General features: G+C 55.3%; 3 protein-coding genes across 3 annotated transcripts; all 3 read right to left on the bottom strand.

Moving 5' to 3' along the window:
- Nucleotides 1-7,646: 7,646 nt before the first annotated feature.
- Nucleotides 7,647-9,425, bottom strand: BDP81DRAFT_401265 (uncharacterized protein; the record flags this gene model as incomplete). Its single annotated transcript, XM_060588794.1, has 5 exons — nucleotides 7,647-7,773; nucleotides 7,825-7,907; nucleotides 8,028-8,462; nucleotides 8,922-9,104; nucleotides 9,171-9,425. 5 exons carry the CDS (start codon nucleotides 9,423-9,425, stop codon nucleotides 7,647-7,649), a joined length of 1,083 nt encoding a protein of 360 aa, XP_060437359.1.
- Nucleotides 9,426-9,770: 345 nt separating this feature from the next.
- On the bottom strand, nucleotides 9,771-9,979 carry BDP81DRAFT_277737 (uncharacterized protein; the record flags this gene model as incomplete). The annotated part of the gene is given in 2 exon segments (XM_060582980.1): nucleotides 9,771-9,893; nucleotides 9,911-9,979. Coding segments are annotated over 2 exon segments (192 nt in total), but the record flags the coding sequence as incomplete, so codon positions are not given.
- Nucleotides 9,980-11,659: 1,680 nt separating this feature from the next.
- Nucleotides 11,660-12,241, bottom strand: BDP81DRAFT_412077 (uncharacterized protein; the record flags this gene model as incomplete). Its single annotated transcript, XM_060589186.1, has 2 exons — nucleotides 11,660-11,976; nucleotides 12,028-12,241. The coding sequence occupies 2 exons, from the start codon at nucleotides 12,239-12,241 to the stop codon at nucleotides 11,777-11,779; spliced, it is 414 nt and encodes a 137-aa protein (XP_060437357.1). The 3' UTR covers nucleotides 11,660-11,776.
- Between the last annotated feature and the right edge of the window lie 7,005 nt (nucleotides 12,242-19,246).

Here is a 19,246-nt window from a genome sequence, read left to right as displayed (position 1 = left end):
CCTAACCTAACCCTAACCCTAACCCTAACCCTAACCCTAACCCTAACCCTAACCCTAACCCTAACCCTAACCCTAACCCTAATTTAGCCCTAGCCCTATCGTAGCCCTAACCCTATTCTGATGGCTGCCGCCGCCCTGCCGGGTGCTAGTCACCACGGGTCCGCCCCCCGCCTACTCTGTACTTCATCCTATCCCGTTTTCTTTTATAATATACCCCCATCGTCATCACTACCCTACCGGCCTTCTTTGCCCTCTTTTTTATCCTTTACCTTGAAAATACCGGTTGCCTTACAATGAATATAGCAGTTGTCTAATAGTGAATATAGCGGTTCCCTAACACCTCTAACACCGCTTATCTAACTAGTAAAACAGCCGTTTTCTAACATATAAAATAGCCGTTTCCTAACGATTAAAATAGCCCTTACCTAGCACTTAAATAGCCCTTGTCTAACATCTGAAATTGCCCTTACCTAAAATTTGAAACAGCCGTTTCCTAATATTGGAAATTGCGCTTTCCTAACGATTAAAATACCCGTTTTCTAACTATTCACATAGCGGTTATCTAACATTTAAACAGCCGTTACCCTAAATTTAAAACAGCCCTTACCTAACATTGGAAATTGCCGTTTCCTAACAGTTAAAATAGCCCTTGCCTCACACTTAATATAGCGGTCGTCTAATCCTTAAAATACCCGTTTCCTAACAATTAAAATAGCCCTTTCCCAACCCTTAAAACACCCGTTGTCTAACACTTCAAATACCCCTTGTCGAATACTTAATTAGCCGTTACCTAATACCTAACACACCGGTTTTCTAACACGTATAATAGCCGTTTTCTTACTCTTAACATACCCGTGCCCCAACTCGTAACATACCCCTTTTCTATCCCTTAAAACAACGCTTTTCTATCAATTAACACACCCCTTTTCTAACACCTAAAATAGCCCTTGCCTCACAATGAATATAGCTCTTGCTTAATACTAAAATACCCCTTTCCTAACCCTTACACTTTTACTTACTATTTTACAATACTACTTCTCATTTATCAACTCCTACTACTATACTCCTTATTATCTCTCCTTCTATCCATTTGAACTTGACATCAATATCACCTTCTCATTTCATCCTACATTATACAATATACTCTACTCTAACCTACTATTCTATCTTATAATTACTTCTACCTATCTTTACTAAGAACCTTCTTCATTAATCGCTTTATTCTTATTTCTTACACCCCTACCTTACTTTACCTTACTATATATATCTGTATACCCTATAAACCCTTATTCTACACTATACTAAAACTTTCTAATTCTAAATTCCATTAACTCCTCTCTATTCTTACACCCTAACATCATGCTCTTGAATATAATTCCTATTTACTACGAGAACTATATTAATCCAAAATCTAAAAGAACTTAGAAGACTTTATAATCTCTTTCTTATATATACTATTATATACTACCTCGTAATTAATAATAACGGTTTAAATAGCGATTATACAGCGGTTCAAATACCAGTTCAAATACCGGTTTAAATAGCGGTTTTAACAGCGGTTCAAATACTGGTTCGAATAGCGGTTTTAACAGCGGTTCAAATACCGGCTCAAATAGCGGTTTTAACAGCGGTCTTAACAGCGGTTCAAATACCGGCTCAAATAGCGGTTTTAACAGCGGTTCAATACTGGTTCGAATAGCGGTTTTAACAGCGGTTCAATACTGGTTCAAATAGCGGTTTTAACAGCGGTTTTAACAGCGGTTCAATACTGGTTCAAATAGCGGTTTTAACAGCGGTTTTAACAGCGGTTCAAATACCAGTTCAAATACCGGTTTAAATAGCGGTTTTAACAGCGGTTCAAATACTGGTTCGAATAGCGGTTTTAACAGCGGTTCAAATACTGGTTCGAATAGCGGTTTTAACAGCGGTCTTAACAGCGGTTTTAACAGCGGTTTTAACAGCGGTTCAATACTGGTTCGAATAGCGGTTTTAACAGCGGTTCAATACTGGTTCAAATAGCGGTTTTAACAGCGGTTTTAACAGCGGTTCAATACTGGTTCAAATAGCGGTTTTAACAGCGGTTTTAACAGCGGTTCAAATACCAGTTCAAATACCGGTTTAAATAGCGGTCTTAACAGCGGTTCAAATACCGGCTCAAATAGCGGTTTTAACAGCGGTTCAATACTGGTTCGAATAGCGGTTTTAACAGCGGTTCAATACTGGTTCAAATAGCGGTTTTAACAGCGGTTTTAACAGCGGTTCAATACTGGTTCAAATAGCGGTTTTAACAGCGGTTTTAACAGCGGTTCAAATACCAGTTCAAATACCGGTTTAAATAGCGGTTTTAACAGCGGTTCAAATACTGGTTCGAATAGCGGTTTTAACAGCGGTTCAAATACTGGTTCGAATAGCGGTTTTAACAGCGGTCTTAACAGCGGTTTTAACAGCGGTTTTAACAGCGGTTCAATACTGGTTCGAATAGCGGTTTTAACAGCGGTTCAATACTGGTTCAAATAGCGGTTTTAACAGCGGTTTTAACAGCGGTTCAATACTGGTTCAAATAGCGGTTTTAACAGCGGTTTTAACAGCGGTTCAAATACCAGTTCAAATACCGGTTCGAATAGCGGCTTTAACAGCGGTTCAAATACTGGTTCGAATAGCGGTTTTAACAGCGGTTCAAATAACGGTTCAAATAGCGGTTTTAACAGCGGTTTTAACAGCGGTTATAATACTGGTTCAAATAGCGGTTTTAACAGCGGCCTTAACAGCGGTTCAAATACCGGCTCAAATAGCGGTTTTAACAGCGGTTCAATACTGGTTCGAATAGCGGTTTTAACAGCGGTTTTACCAGCGGTTTTAACAGCGGTTCAAATACCGGCTCAAATAGCGGTTTTACCAGCGGTCTTAACAGCGGTTTTAACAGCGGTTTTAATAGCGGCTCAAACACTGGTTCGAATAGCGGTTTTAACAGCGGTTCAATACTGGTTCGAATAGCGGTTTTAACAGCGGTTTTAACAGCGGTTCAAATACCGGCTCAAATAGCGGTTTTAACAGCGGTTATAATAGCGTTTCAAATACCGCTTACAACAGCGCTTCAAATACCGCTTCTATTAGTTATACCTACTCTTCTTCTAAAATATAATCTTATTTTACTTCTTTATCCTTACTCTTATACCCTCTTTCCCTCTTCCTCTTACAAATTCAACCCCTCCTCAAACCTTATACCTACTTTTTATTCTCTATATTCTTAACCCTAAGCTTTCTTTCTAAACCTAACCCTAACCATGGCTACCGCTGCCCTGCCGGGTGCTGGACACCACGGGTTGCCCCCGCATACAAGTACGCCGGGCGACGGAGACAACCCTAAGAACTACAATAAAGGTTCGCAATAGAGCGTAAATCAATATCAATAATAACCCTTATTCTCATCAAACTCTATCTATAATGACCTTTTCAACCCTAACATATATCGCTTTTTCTCTACCTTCTTTATATACTTCATTAACTTAACCCTTTTTTCTATATAATATAAAGTAACCCTCGTTTTATTTATAACACCTCTCCATCCTCCTCCTCTATACTAAAAAAAAACCTAGAATTCGTTTCTTTATTAGTTTCTCCTTCTTTTCTCGGTAGAAACTAGATCGCTACGTCCCGAACCAATATATACCCCCTCTATATGCTTCCTATATAATGGCCTCCCATAATGCATGCATATTGGTCCCCTCCGACCCGTGGAACCGCCGCCGTCCTCCGAGCTACCGGAAAAAGCCCTCCCGGTCGCTACCATCAACCCCAAACTCCCTCTTCGCCAGTTCCCGAACCCTCCCGCTCTTTAGCCCTATCAGAACCACCGGTAATACCTTATCAATATCTTTATAGCGCCCTTCCTCGTCCGCCTCGCCTTCCCTCCTCTCCTCGTACTAGTCAAGCGGTAGCTTATACGTAAAGCAGTACGATAGCGGCCCGAACGTTATCTTCTTCCGTACTACCGCGTAGCCCTCGCCGGATACCTTGTTGCACTACTCGTCCCGGCGCGTGTGCCATGGCTCGTCTAGCGTCCCCTCCCTCTCGGTTTTTGCGTAGTGGCGCCGGATATAATATACCGCGTACTCATCCGCAACCTCGTCCAGCCAGCGGAACAGCGTCCGGACCCGTCGCCCTTCCCCCTTCCCAAAGTTACTCCACCGCTCGCCCTATCTGGCCCTGCCTCTTCCTCCACTAGCGGCAGCGGTCCGCGCCTGCTCCTCGCATCGGTCACAAAGCTCCGCGCCCGCTATATCCTTACACGATTCGCCGGCAACCCCGTCCATAAACGTACTAACGACCGTCCGTCGATACCCTACCGTCGATACGAATACCTCCATCTCGGCCCGGTTACGTTCGTCTACGGAGCTGCCGTGCGGGTCGGGCCGGCTCGGCCGTCCGTCGTGCACGATGACCGACTCTACTACCTCCCCTGCCCGCCGTCCTCCTCGCCCTGTCTGCTGCACAAAGTCCACGAGCCCGTACGGCTGTTCCGCGTGGATCACTGCCACGATGCCCTGGATGTCCACCCCTGTCCCCAAGCCCGACGTGGCCGTGATCCATCGCTGTCCCCCACCCCCGGCCCACCCTGCCCGCACCCCGTGGCATTCTTCCTCGCTCATGCCGCTGTGGTGGAAGCCGCAGCCGACCTCGTTGGCTATGACGACGTATTGGCGCCTCGATCGGCAGTAGATCACGCCCTTCTCCCCCCCGGACATCGTGGCCTCTAGCCGCTTGGCCGTCTCCGCCACCTGCCGCTCCACCGCCCCGCCCCCGGCCGTGACTTGCTCTACCCGGTACCGGCAATTCACCTTCGTCGTCCGATCCCGCACCATCGTTGCCGCCTCTACTAGTATCTGCTCCCGGAACCAGTCCTCGAGCACCTCCGGCATCGTCGTAGTTAAGAGTACTGACGGGCAGCTGTAGCGGTGTAAGCTTCGGAGCTCTCCTAGCCGAGCCCTGAAACCGATATCCGTGATAACGGTGTGGTACTCGTCGATGAATATCCGTCGGAGTAAGCCGGTATATAGTAGTCCGTCGGTATACGCGGAAAACTCCCCCGCGCTGACGACGTCCGCGCTGACGACTACCAGCCGGGCGGCCTGCGGTAGCCCTTCCCGTCCGGCGTGCGCTGACGATCGGAAACGGATGCAGTCCACGCCTATGGATACGGCGCGCGTGACCAGATCCTCCATTAGCGCCACGAATGGCACAACCACGATGTTGGTCCCGCCGTTCGCTATAACGGCCGGTAGCATGAACAGTATGCTCTTGCCGGCCCCTATCGGCAGCATGCTTACGATGGACTAGCTACCCTCTAGTGCTATAATCGCGCGCATGCTCTCGGCCTATTTATTATTACGCTATATCGCCCCGGGCCCGAATAACCTATATAACCCCGCCGCTATCGCCTCTTCCGCATCCTCTATAGCGGCCTCGCCCCGTATACGCTTAGAGCGGCCGAGTCCCGCTTATTATCGCATACCGTGCTCCGCCGCCTCGCCGGCCCGTTTCTACTTACCGTCCCCGGTCGCCTCCCCGTCTAGAAACCGATGCCATAGCCGGCTAATCTCCTTAAACGTTACGATCATCTCCGGCTATAGCTTTCTTAGGAACCCGATATATACAGTATAATACTATCGCGCAACCCGGCTCCCGTAAGTCGACGCTAGATCCTATACGATATTCTAGCTTCCTCCGTAGTGTACCGGCTCGCCGGTGACGGGATCGACCTCGACGTCGTCGTTCGCCCCGTCGTCGTCGTCGTCTAGCCGGCTCTCGATCTGTTTTAGCGCGAGTCCCCGTATTCGACGACCCATCTCGATAACTACGGCCCAGTATCGTCCTACGCCAAGCCGTACGCCCGTCGCCGCCTACATTACGCACGCTATCGTCCGGCTAAGCCGCTCAATATCCCACACCCGCAAGCTACCGTCTCGCTATATAAACTCTAGCTACTCCCCGCGCGGTTCGGCTAATTAGACTTTACGCCGGAGCGCCCGCTCCGCCGGGATAATCTATACGATATACGTTATTATTATCTACCCGATTATATCGGGGACGAACCGGGCCACCTTACGCAAGTTATCCCGGATCGCCTTCATCTTATCTTAGTCCGTTACGATCATTACCTACCCGTCGAGTACGAAGATATTGCGGATGAGCTACCACGAGTCGCAGTACCGCAGCATCGCCACCTCGGGCCCTCGGCCGGGTAGCCCGCCCTATACGTAGACGAGCACCATCAGTACCTCCCGGAATATCTTTAGCCGTCGCAGCCACTGCCGAACCCCCTCTCGCTTGACCTGTTGCTTTCTCGGGTCCCATATCGACGCCCCGAGCTGCCTCATCACCACCGCCGGTCCGGGCTCTAGCCAGTCGTTCTCCGCCTTCGTTACGAATGACTGGCCAGCCCCGAGCCGCACCATGCTATCGACGAGCCGTCCCAGCTTGATACGCATCTTGATCAGCTCCTAGTCCCCCCCGTACAGTGCGCCGAGTAGCTTCCGTACGTCGACGACCTGGTCCCGGAGCGCCCGCGTGAAGTCCCGGACGACGATATGCTCGCCGTTATAGAATAGCGACTCGCCGTTATCCGCCCAACGTACCGATAGCTGCCCGCCTATCCGCATCCGCTAGCCTTTCCCGAGCGCTATCTATCCGATGATGGTGCTAGCGACTGTGTACGCGCCTACATATATCCAAGCGGTATGTTGGTCCCGGAACGCAAGTACTGCCGGAACCCCGACCTCGTCCTGGTCCCGTGGCTGGTCCTCGAACGCTGCCTCCAAGAAGAAGAGCCGGGACCACCACAAGATGGCTACCAGCATGCCCGTATATAAGTGCGGCTCGGTATACCCGAGCGGACGAGATCGGATCCCTAGCGCTGCACAAAAGCACAGCAGCGAGCTTGCGTATACGTGCCCGCCGACCCGGGTCTTGATCGAGGCCACCATGAAGCAGAAGATGGCCCGGTCGAGCGTCTCGTTCTCGTTCCCGTTCCCGCCACGGCTGCCCTCGTCCCCCGCCCCGTCGTCGTCGGCGCTGGCCTCGCCCGCGTCGTCGTCGTCGTCGCTGTCCTGCTCGCTGCGGAACCCGCTGGCCTGGCTGCTGGCGATCCCGCTCCTCTCCAGCTCGGCTACCACGTCGCACAGCAAGCTCCACTGCTCCTCCGTGAAGCGGATGGCCCATCGCTCTAGCGCCTCGTCCCTTCCGATATGGTGCGCCCGCCAGCAGAATCCCAGATACCGGTGCCCCACGGACCGGTACTTGGCCATCGACGCCTCCTTGCCCTTGAGCCCGAATGGCATCCCGCTGGGGCTAGTGCTCACGATGCTCGCGAGCCATTAGAGCGTCTCGGCCGGCACGCTGTCCAGACGCCATCCGCACCGTTCCACCTCGCGGTCGAAGCTCTCTCCGAGACGCAGCAACGCCGACCGTTCTCGCACGGCCTCTTCGTCTTCTTCCTAGCCTCGTCCCGCCCGCATACTCTTCGCCCGTATCCATTCGGCAGCTTCGAATATACCGAGACGATCCCGAGACCCGAAATGCTTAACCCATCGCACCCTCTTCACCCACGACGAGTCCCGGTCCATTAACCCTAAGGCTGCGAATAAGGCCTAGAGCAGCTTGGTGTGCGCCGTCGACGCGTTGCGGAAGTACCGCCGCCCGATGGCCGTCGAGATATGCCGCCAGCTGCTGATGTTCAGCTTCTGCCCAAAAGCCAACGCGCTGAGCCGCCCGATGCTGCGTGATAAGCGCGGTGACGTCTAATGTTCTCCGGGGCCTAGCCTCTACCCGTTGTTGTCGTCGTTGTCGTCTTCGTCCCCGCCTGCTCCGTCCTGAACCGTCCGTCCGCCCCCCTGCTGCGTCTCGTCCCCCTATGTACCTTCCGTCGCCTATAACCCCACGTCGAACCGGGACCGGTCCTATATGTTGGCCTGGACGTCCTCCCAGAATAGTAGTACGAGCTATAGATAGTACGTTAATAGAGTCCCGACCTCGTGCGGTAAGAAGCGGTAGATGATCTTGAGTCGCCCTATCGTGGTAAAGCCTTTATACGCCCCCGTTACGACTATAACGAGTCCTCGGTCGTAGAAGATGTTGCGTATGCCTCCGTTATACGTGTTCCGGTGCCGCACCACGAGAAGCTCCCACGCCCGCAACGGGAACCCGCTGCTGATGTGCACGAGAACCGCCAGAAGCTCCAGCGCCTTCTCGACCCGGAGCCCGTATCGATATGCCGGCATGGGGTGCAGCGTTAAGCCGCCGTCGTTCGTGGACGTGACCCACCGGGACCGTAAGCCGTCGTCCTGTACGAGCGACCGCCCGACCGTTTCGTCCGCCGCGTTGTCCAAGAGCTCGGCCCACGGGATCGCCGGCAGCCCTAGTTCGGCCGCCGACTGTTCGGAGAACGCGCCGAAGAACAGCAAGTCCTTATAGAGCACCGTCTCTAGCTACCGGACCCCGACTTGCATCATCGCCTGGACGTCGAGAACGCCGAGACGGGTACCTTTATAATAAAGCTCCTCCTTACTCCTATCCTAGTATACCGAGCCGTGCATAGCCGTATTGTTCTATATAGCCATGCCGAAGTTACGGAGCCGGATGATAAACTGCGTCGGCGTCGTCTCCTAGCCCTTGCCCCCGCCGACTATGAACCGCCGGGTCATATCCGATATGAGTGCGAAATGGCTCGGGCTATTATCCTCGGCCTCCTCCTAGCTTTAGCCCTGCCGTATCTTTTGCTTTACCGCCTTAGCTCGCTGGTCCACCGTATATTTAACGATATAGAGCCGGGAGATCGCTATAATGGCGGAGAGCTTTGGCGTGAACCTACCGTACCCTTCCTACGCCCCGTCCGCCCGTATCCTAAGAACGGTCAAGAAGCTAACGAGAACGCTATCGTACTCGGAGTCCTTGGTAAAGTGGTCGAGAACGGAGATATACAACTCGAGAACGGCTATCTCGAGCCCGTCGAGAAGCCCGGCGATCCCGGGTGCGTCCGGGTCACGGCCGCCCTCGTTCCAAGCCTCGGCCAGATCGTCTGCATGGTCCATCACGGCATTATACGCAGTCTACTGCCTCGTGCTAAGCTTGAACGGTGGTCGATCCGCCTCGTTATCGAGAGACATGCATCGTACGAAGTAAGCGAGCAGCTGCTTGACTACGAGTCCGTACCTCCTCTGTGTTTCGGGCTTAAACCGGAAGTGGAACGGCTTCGTCCTCTCTTTCGACAGCTCGGTACGGTTCACTTCGAACAGAGCATTCCAAGTGACCACGCTGGGGGTGATAACGGCCTTGGCGTGGTCGACCAGCCGATCGAATGCCATGTGCACGAACCGTAGTTGGGCGTCGTCGGACTTGTCTGGGTCGTCGGGGTCGACGTCGTATTCCATGGCGATCAAGTCCCTAAGAAATCCTTTTTCCCGCTGAACGCCTTCAAGTGAAGAGCGGAGCCGAGCCGACGAAGCCACGGGTTGGGCACATTGACGTCGTCCTCTTCGTCGATACGCTCCGCCTCTCGACTTCGGATATCGTCGCCCTTGTTCTGGAATGCCTCGATAGCCCGCTGGAGTCGGACGTGGGGCTCGTCCTATTGCACCCTTGCTTGTTCAAGACGCAGCCCCCTTGCCACCTCGAACAGCTCGCTCCCGAGTCCGCTTGTGAATAGTCGCTGGTGATGGACGCCCGTCCTCCACGGACTAATACTTCTTTCCTCCTCCGCCGTAGTAGTAGAGCGATCCACCCTTGAGTCCCAAGTCCCAGCCATGCTTGACCCTGAGATGTTCTCGGATCCGCCGCCGGTCTCTACCTACGTATCGACAGTCGGGCGGTAACGTACTATCTTCGACTACGAACTCGCACTAGAAACTACCTATACTAGCGGACCTAACGTTACGATGGCCGGTGCGTCGTCTGGCCTGGATAGTAGACCGTCGTAGACCTCTTGCTAATTACGGAAGATGAATGACCTAACGCCCACGCTTCTATCTCTCTAATCTCCTGACCGCTAAGAGTGTGCGGACTGTTACGAAGATATACCTTAATTTGTTTCCGTGTAACCGCGGTCTAGCATGTACGGCAGCAGAGAAGCCGTAGTTCTGGTTCGTACACAAAGTAGTCCATTGTAAACACACTCAAAATTGGAAATGCCGTACTTGAATCTTCTAAGCTAGCCATCTATCCTATAGTCGCAGTACTTACTTTCACCCTCTTTATCCTTTGACAACAGATCAAGTTAAATGCCGTTAATCGAGACATGTTGCTACGGCTACTATTAAACTTTGTAAGTCAAGAATGCGACCTGGTTGGCTGTGACGAGATGGTCCGTGCTTACATACCCTGTCTTTCAACGACCATCAAAAAACCGACCGAAAAGCAGACTGGCTTCAAAGCGACCGTACTTACATATAAACGTATTACTATTGACATTAATCGGCTCGTAGTTGATCTTTTGACAAGCTTACCTGTTTTGAACTCGCCGCGACACGTGTAGCGCCCAGACCGCTAATCGTCGGCAGACGTTGATCCCAATCGTCGCAACCCCCATGACCTGCTAGCGCCGAAATTTCTCCCATACAAATTTAATCGTCGGCAGGCTATCGACGTAAACAATGATTGTCAGGATTTCAACCATCACCTAGTAGGTGTTTGAAGTTGCCAGTATGTTAGGGTGGAAGCTCTTAGAGGCCAACTGCGGTTAGGGGTAACATGATGGATTACTGAAATCTGCTCCTCCCTCGACGTGCACTCCCCGCGCTGTATATCTATCTGAGCTGCTCCTTTGTTACTTGGACTCCTTACTACCTCTAACTAGCCCTTACCCGGGAGGGCTCTGACACTTCCACTCTATATAAAAACACTACTTCTACTTAATCCTCTTCGCCATCAACCTGTCAGCCAGCATCCCAATAGCACGGCATTTTGTGTCTGGGTTTTACCTGGACCTTTCTTCCCGAGCCCTTGCATCTCGCACTGACTCTACTTTAAATACATCTCCATGTCATCGACTTCATTCATACTTTGTTTACTTCGCTTTCCATGTCCCTTTATTATATTATGCATATTCGTAACTGAATACATACCGGATGAAAACTAGATCCTACTAAAGCCTTATTTATATCATCTTCTCCGTTAAGGGACCGCTAGAGGGAGGTAGTAATCGTAGGGTTAGCTATCTTTACTACGTAGTAGCAGAGATAATAGCAACCATATTGTCTAGGTAGGCCGCCCGCTCGCATATGACGAGATGGTCCGTACTTACATACCCTATCTTTCAACGACCATCAAAAAACCGACCGAAAAGCAGACTGGCTTCAAAGCGACCGTACTTACATATAAACGTATTACTGTTGACATCAATCGGCTCGTAGTTGATCCTTTAACAAGCTTACCTGTTTTGAACTCACCGCGACACGTGTAGCGCCCAGACCGCTAATCGTCGGCAGACGTTGATCCCAATCGTCGCAACCCCCATGACCTGCTAGCGCCGAAATTTCTCCCATACAAATTTAATCGTCGGCAGGCTATCGACGTAAACAATGATTGTTAGGCGTAGGAAGACGCTGACCCTAAGCGGTAGGCAGCACCTTATTGATCAAAGGAGTAATAATAACGAAACTCTGTTATAGATAATTAGAATTATTACTATGTTCTATAGCTAACTAATCTGAGCGGCAGAGGAAGGTTCCTCGATGTAGTTTTTTACCTGGCCTCACCCGTGGATAATACTAGTATAACGATCTACCTAAATCTTGTCCTGGCTATGGAAGACCATGCTGATGAAGTCGTCCGGCCGTTTTATAGCAGCGCGCAGCTCTCGGAAGAGAACGAGGAGTTCGTCTCGTGGACGGAGCTGTAAGTCCGTGTTTTGCGGGCTGTCCCGTTGGCTCTTAGACGTTACCCAGCCCAGTTCTCGGAGCATGCGGTTACTGCAACCCTTGTGCTCTAGCGCCGTGTTAGTCTTGAACACCGGATCGAAGGCTTGTTGGCACGTACCGATTTTCTTTGTTATCTTGGCGATGTCGTACGCCGTGCCGCTCGCGCTCTTTGCCCACGGGAAGGACGCCGGGTAGAGGAACCATATTATACGCGTGACCATGACGAGGGCAAGCTGCGCCGGGCTCTTCCGCTTCGGGGCCGCGCTGAAGGTCCGGGCGCCGGGCGCGACCTCGGGCGTCTCGGATGAGGAGCAGACGGTCAGGACAATCATAAGCATCAAATAGTAGAACGTATCGTCGATATTATTAACGAGGCAGTTTATAGCGAGCTAGTAGTAGTCGAGCACTTTAGCATCTCCCTTATTAAAGAAGATGGATTTCGCCTGACTAAAGCCGGATAGTACGAGTCCGGGAATGTTGGTAAAGGGTACCGGATAGCCGAAGTCGATGCGTGGATAGCGCTCCCGACGCTCGGCCCGGTCTCTTAATATCTTCTCGTGCTTAATCTCTGCCTCCTGCGCCGCCCGCTATAGCGATCCGGGTGCGCTAGTCGGGGCCGAGGTAGTACCGGCCTTACCCCCGAGCTATATAATACTTCTCAAGGTGAGCCGGCCGCGGACCGGACCCGGTACCTACTCGATACCGGCGACGAGAAAGTAGCCCGTGAAGACGGCCTCCTACGTCGCCGTATTAACGCTACTGCCCGGGGACGTACGACCGTTAGCGATAGCGAAGTGTAGCGTCGACGGCTACGTTGCGTTCTTAGCCGCGAACGAATCTCTACCGGCGTCGCCGCTAACGACCCGTAATAGCTCCGATATAAAGTCCTGCCGCGCGCGCTGGGCCGAGACCGAGATGGCCGCGTGCTCGCCGCCGGGCCTCAGGCCGCGATAGAGCCGCTGGAGAGCCTTCCAGGTGAATGCGTCACCGGCTGCGTCCCAGTCCGTCAGGGCCTGCTCGCACGCCGCGACGGATTCCATCGTGATGGGCACGCCCGCGTCGCCGGTTCTGCCGCCGCCGCCCTCGTGAAGGCGGCGCCTGAGCTGCTGCACCATGAAGGCCTTGGTTTGCGGCACCCACAGCTCGCGGACGAGCTCCTCGGCAAAGGCAGCGACGGCCGTCTTGCTCGTGAACGCGGCGTTGCCCAGCTGCGCGAACCAGACGGCGCTCTCGCGGGACGACGCCACCCGGGCGCCGTAATGGTGGCGCAGCTCCCGCACGTGGAGCAGCACGGGCCGGCCCGTCTTCGCGCAGTGGGGCCACCGCGCCATGTTGATGACGGCCCCGCCCGAGCCCGACCCGCCGAGGTCCACGACGGCCGGGTCGAGGAAGGGCCAGCCACCGGCCCAGAGGCTGGCGAAGGTGCCGAGCGGCCGCAGCACCGATCCGGCGAGGTGCCGCGGGTGGCCCGAGAACATGAACCCGCCTAGCCGGTCCATGACGGCGACCGCCTCGGACCGCGCCAGGTCGAGCCCCTGCTCGCCGCCGAGGACGAACTGGCGGTGCATCTCGTCGAGGCCCAGCTCGAAGAGCCGTGCGTAGGCGCACATGATCCGCGGGAAGACCTCGAGCGGCATCGACCGGAAGATGTGCACGAAGGACTCCTGCTCGACTAGGAAGAAGCGCATCATCTGGAAGATGGGGCGTATCACGGTCTTGAACGTCCGCTCTCCCGCCGTCATGCGTCGGACGTCCAACGAGACCACCTGCTCGAGGCGGAATGCCACCTCCTCGGCCTCGATAGCGACGTCCATCTGCCGCCGCTCCCTCGCGAACGGCTTGGCCTCGTCGGGTCCGCGGAGAATGCGCAGTAACCGCTCGCGCTTCTCCCGCGCCGCCGCCGTGGCCCCGGCGTCCGACGCCGGCACGGTCATGGCCGCCGTCGCGTATCCCTTAGTAGCCAGCAGGTCGTGGGGGCTGTGGCGGATGCTGCGCTTGATGTTGGAGTACCCCTGGAAGTAGCCGAAGGAGAGGACGTCCGCGCCCTCGTTCCGGTCGCTCATATTGCCCTTTATAACGGCGAAGAGCGAGTTAAGGAATATAGGCGGGTAGTAGGAGGATACGTTGCCGTATACTGGGTAGAAGGCCTGTGGATAGAAGGTGAAGTCCTGCGCGCTCGCGAACTCCCTCCCGAGTATGTTCCTGTCGGCCAACAGGCACCGTGTCTCCGATAAGTCGGCGTCGCCGCCCGTCGCCCTATCGCTGTTAATATAGACGGCGAGCGCGTATAAGACGGCCGTAATGTTCTGTAGATGGAACCGGGTCTCGAGCTCGGATACTAGCTTCCTTAGGCCGTTGTACTTGCGCAGGATCCGCTCGTAGCGGGTGTCCTCCGCGCCGTCCGTATACCGGCCTCTTACCGCTCCGCCTCTCCCCCGTACGGTCGGCCGATCCCCTATGGATAACTCTTCTAAGTAGAGCGTCTCCCTATTAGCGTCGTCGTCCCGCTCCCCTTCCTCCTTATCCCCCCCCTCCGCTTCGTCTTTATTATCGTCTATCTCCTTTATAAAATAGTACCTCTCGCGCGGCAGGTTATAAAGCTCGTCGCTTACCTCGATCTCGATATTAGCACTATAATTATAAATATAAAAGGCCGGCTCGTGCTTCGCCCAGAACGACTCGCTACCCCCGCGGCGCGCCGACTAGGCCGCCTAGCCCGCTATAAATGCTTCTTAGAACGCCATCTACCGCGTAGAGCTAATCCGTTAGGTCTCCCGACCGCCCGGCCGTCACGAGCGCTCGATGCCCTCGCCCAGCAGCGCGGGTAGTTGGAAGATATCGGTGATGTACGATGCCAGCTCGCACGCCAGCGGCACCGGCATGCCGCTCCGTTCGCCGGCCTGCTCCCGGCGCCTTCGCGCGTCGGCGGCCGATGACGGCAGCTCCGATACCTCCCCCGTCACCGGGTGCATGACGATGAACCAGATCTCGCGCGTGGCCGCCTGCGCGATTCTGAACGTCCGGCCTGTTATGTCGAAGGGGATCCCGCTGACGTGCTTCGCGCCGTACGGCGCCGACCACCGCTGGAAGGACACGGTGATGTTATCGAAGATGGGACCGTCGGGCCTCGAGATCGGTCGGCCCGGTCTGCCGACCACGCTGAAGAAGTCGAGGTAGAAGGACGGGTAGAAGCGGTCCGACGGCCTCGCCTGGGTGCCCCCCGCGCGGGCCGACCCGAAGTCGACGGTGTGCTTCTCTTGGATCATCTTGAGCGCGTCCGCGGGCTCAAAGTCCTCTGCGAGGGCTCTCTCGATAAATCGGGCGGCTAGCCACGTCGGTTAGCCCCCCGTCCTCCTCACTCGTCGGGTCTTACTTATTTACCGTAGAGGCGGTAGTGACCCGTGGAGTGATCAACCGCCCACCTCTATGATATGCCGCCGGGTCTCCTCATACTCTCCTCGTTACCCTCCTAATCCTCTTCCTCCTCTTCCTCCTCCTCTTCGCCTACCTCGATAGTATCCATCCATAGCATATCCTCGACGTCGTGAGACGAACTAGCGGACATCGTACTAGTGCTACTACTAATATATAGTCTAGAAGTAGTTACGTTACCGGTAGGCTAGTCGATATCGGGCGTCGGACGGGACAGGAGAGGGGGGGTTCCCTGCCTATTTATATATACAGAACGCGCCTATCACCGATTTATAGGGTAGAGGGGGGCGACTCGGAGCGTATGTAAGAGGGTATTGGGGATATGTGCAGACGCCTCTGCATAGCCAGATCTGTGCCGCTTCTGCCTTATTGTTGTTATTGTGGGCAACGGAATGGGGGTGGGGAGGGAAGGATGGGCGAAAGAAGGACGCGGGCATGGGGCGTCGGGAGCTACGAGATAAGTCTACTTAACGGGGATAGAGAGAAGAAAAGCCCCCGGGGGCTTCGCGGGGGTAATAGCATATATAATATAACATATCGTATCCGCCGTCTCTTTAGGCTAGACCATCCTAGCCCCGGACCCGATATATTATTCGTATATAGTACTATAATAATAAAGGTAGTAGAAAGAATATATGAAATTAGACGGCAAGACACGATCATGATGTTCGGAATGGGCCCTACGGCGCTACGTATTAAATATGCTATTAGATGAACTTAGTGGTATGATGATGATCTTCTGGCATTCCTGGGCCCGTCCATCCGTCTTCGACTTCCGTCCATGGCTGCGGACCAGCTACAACCTCCTCGCTCTAGGTCCTGTCTTCCACTGTGGCCTTGGCTTGTTGGTAGAGGCGCTCGGCGTCCGCGGGGGACCCGGCGTCGGCGACGTGGCCCCCACTCGCCTTTGCCCATCGCGCGACGGTCGCCGGGACGCTGGGGAGCTCGAGGGCGGGGTATGGCCGTCGGCGGCGGCGTCGTCGTCGTCGTCATGTGCCTGCGTCTCTCGGCCCCCGCCGCTGATAGAGGGTGTCTTCCCGTAGTCGCCACTCCGGACTTCCCTTGGCTTTTGGGCCGATGGCGGAGGCGGCCGGCGGAGGGGGCGTTGCTTCTCGGACCCTCGAACACGCCCGCGTGTGCCCTGCTCGCCGGCTCCAGCATCGTCGTCGTATTCGTCGGTGCGCCGGTGTGGCCCGTCCCCGTCGAACGCCCCCCCCTCCCGCTCGAGTTCCGACTCCCTACGCTCCCTCCCTTCCCTGGCCTCAGGCTCGGCTGGTCCGAGGAGCGGGAGACCTGGCAGCTCCCCGGCGGACGACGCGAGGGCCTGCTGGACTCTTCGCTGTAGTGCAAGGAGTGCGGCGTCGTTCGAGGTGACGGGCCGGTCGCCCAGACGGAACAGATCACTGCAGAAGGCGGACACGAGCGTGAGCATACGCGCGCGGCCGCGGTCGTCGCTAGCGTTAGCCGTGTCCCAATCGGGCCGGAGGACGTAGGTCGTATACTCCGGGTCGGTAATACGCCGGACGGTACGGAGTAATCGCGCCCAAGAGACGTAGCCAAAGCGTCTCCCGTACGCCGGCTCGTCGACGAGCATAATACTGCTGGCGAGGAGCGCCCGTCCGTCCGGCGTCAGGAAAGCCTCGGCGCTATATCGTGCAATATCTAGGACGCGTCGTTAGAGCTGTGACGCCGCGTCTCTAGCATACGTGTACGCGCCCCCCCTAGAAGAGCCGAGGCTATCGAGCGCGGTGCGTAGGTGGTCGATAAGCTGCGGCTTGTTCTTCAACTTTAGGTTCACCCTATCGAGCTCCGCCGCGCTGCCAGGATAGATCCAGGCGACGACGTGGTGCAGCGCCCGGACGGCGGCCTCTGCCTCCGGTTTCCTGGCCCGGAGAAGGCGCCTCAGGTCGACGAACGTGAGGTCGTGCGAGTCCAGCACGGCCCGGCAGACCCTCCTGTACGCGTCGTCGTCGAGGGTCGAGAGCAGGCCCGCCGTGCGACGCCCGAGGTCGCCGCCGGTGAAGAAGACGGCTTCGGCGGCGTCCCGCTCGGCTGCTGGGGGGGACAATTCTCCCGCCGCGGCCAGCCGGTTCCAGTCGTCCAGTCCCACTTCCTGCGTCTCGTCGAGGGGCAGGGCGGCGAGCGTGGCCAGCGCGGACTCCATCGTCGAGAACCAGTATTCGTCGACGCGGAGGCTGGCCATCCACTCGAACGTCGAGATATTGAACGTCTCCAGGCCCAGCCGGGTCTGGCACCAGCGCGTCGTTATTCTCCGCTACCGCTCGTGGTTCTATAGCGTTACGAGCCTCCGCGTCGGGAAGCTCTTCTCGCCGCCCAGGCGCAGGGCCTCTACGAGCTTATAGTCGACGGTTACCTAGTTCTCCGCGGCGGGTTCGGCCGCGGCCGAGGCGACTAAGACGAGCTATGTCTAGATCTGGCCGTGGTTATCGGGTAGGCCCGGGTCCCTATGGTTAATGCGTAGCTTGATATTCAGGTCCGTAGGTAATCGATCTATCCCGGCTCCTTAGCGCCTCTCTCCCGCGGCCCTACCCATTCACGGACGGCGGGGGCGACTTACCTCTATTGTATAGCTCGTACGTCCACCAGCCGTCCGATGCCGGCGTGCCCGTCGCCCGGATATAGGCCCGGAGGGCGCACAGCCGGTGTTGGCCGGCTATTACCTCTACTATCGTCCCGTTTACGGCGGCCTACTGTAGGAACGCGGCCTCCTCTTTTACGTCGTCGCTATCGTCGTCGTTCTCGTTATTATCGGGGGGCTCTTACCCGCGGATCCGCCGGACCTCGTCCGCGCTATAGAGGACGAAGAGCCGGTTCTCGGGAGCCCCGCGTTTAAGGCCGCCCTTTATAAAGACCTCCGTGAGCTCCCGCACGTGGGCCGGCTCGATGCGACGGTTCCTGCCCGTGCTCCATGTCGTCTTTAGTACGTCGACGTATAGCCTACCCACCGCCAATAGGTAAGGTTTGGCGCGCTCCCGGACAGACTCGCTTTCTCGGAAGCCCTGGTCCTAGACGCGGCGTTTTGGCGCCGGATCGCCTGCTATAACCTCGTCGCCGCTTCTTTTATACTTTATACCGTCCGCTGCGCTATTATAGGCGGGGCGGGAGAGTCCTGTACTTCCTCTTCGTTATTATTATCGCCGTGCGATCGATAGAGCGAGAAGGACGCGGGGATAGGAAGGAGATACGAAGGGTTTTGATGACTGGGTCGCGGCGCCAGTCCGGGAAACGACCCGTGGGCTGCCTCATCGTTGCCCCTCCATGCTCCCTGGCGTTGTCTGTCGAAGAGCAATTGTCGTGTCTCGGACGCCGTGTCGCCGTCGCTCGCTCCCAAGGCGCAGGCCGCGCTGCCCATCCCAGGCGTGCCTCCCTTGCATATCCTTCCCTTTTACGACTGGTCATCGGGATTACTCACTCGATGCCAGCATTCCCGCTCATGTTGACGTTACGCGGAACCACCAGCATCTCCCTGCCGCAGTGGTGCAATGGGTCTAAGTCATGACTGCGGTGGAATGCACGGCGGACCGCACTCGTCCGCTGTCAATGGCGGACACCACTTGCTTTGGTGTAGGAGCAAAAGGCGGCCGTGGTGCACATCCCGCCGCCGCGAAGGCAAGCCCTCCTGCTCCCCGAAAGGATAGAGATCGACCCGGTGTGGCGGCATGAGGCTGCCCAGTGCCACTTTTAGGACGTGTGAGGGTGCCGCCGCAAGCCCCCGGGGGCTTCCGAGGGCATTTCCTCGCCATAACCAATCGTCTAGGCATACGAACGTACGGACGGCTTACTTCTGACTGAGCTAGTACGCTAAGGGGGAGTTCTAACGTCTGCTTTTTCCTGCTCAAGCGACGGAGGGCAGCTTCTCACGCCTGCTTTGCTTTCTTATCGGG

Source organism: Colletotrichum phormii (assembly GCF_030913505.1).
Source record: "Colletotrichum phormii strain CBS 102054 chromosome Unknown BDP81scaffold_59, whole genome shotgun sequence".
NCBI lineage: Eukaryota > Fungi > Ascomycota > Sordariomycetes > Glomerellales > Glomerellaceae > Colletotrichum > Colletotrichum phormii.
The sequence above is the reverse complement of the archived record's forward strand: the minus strand, read 5'-3'. Positions and strand labels throughout refer to the sequence as shown.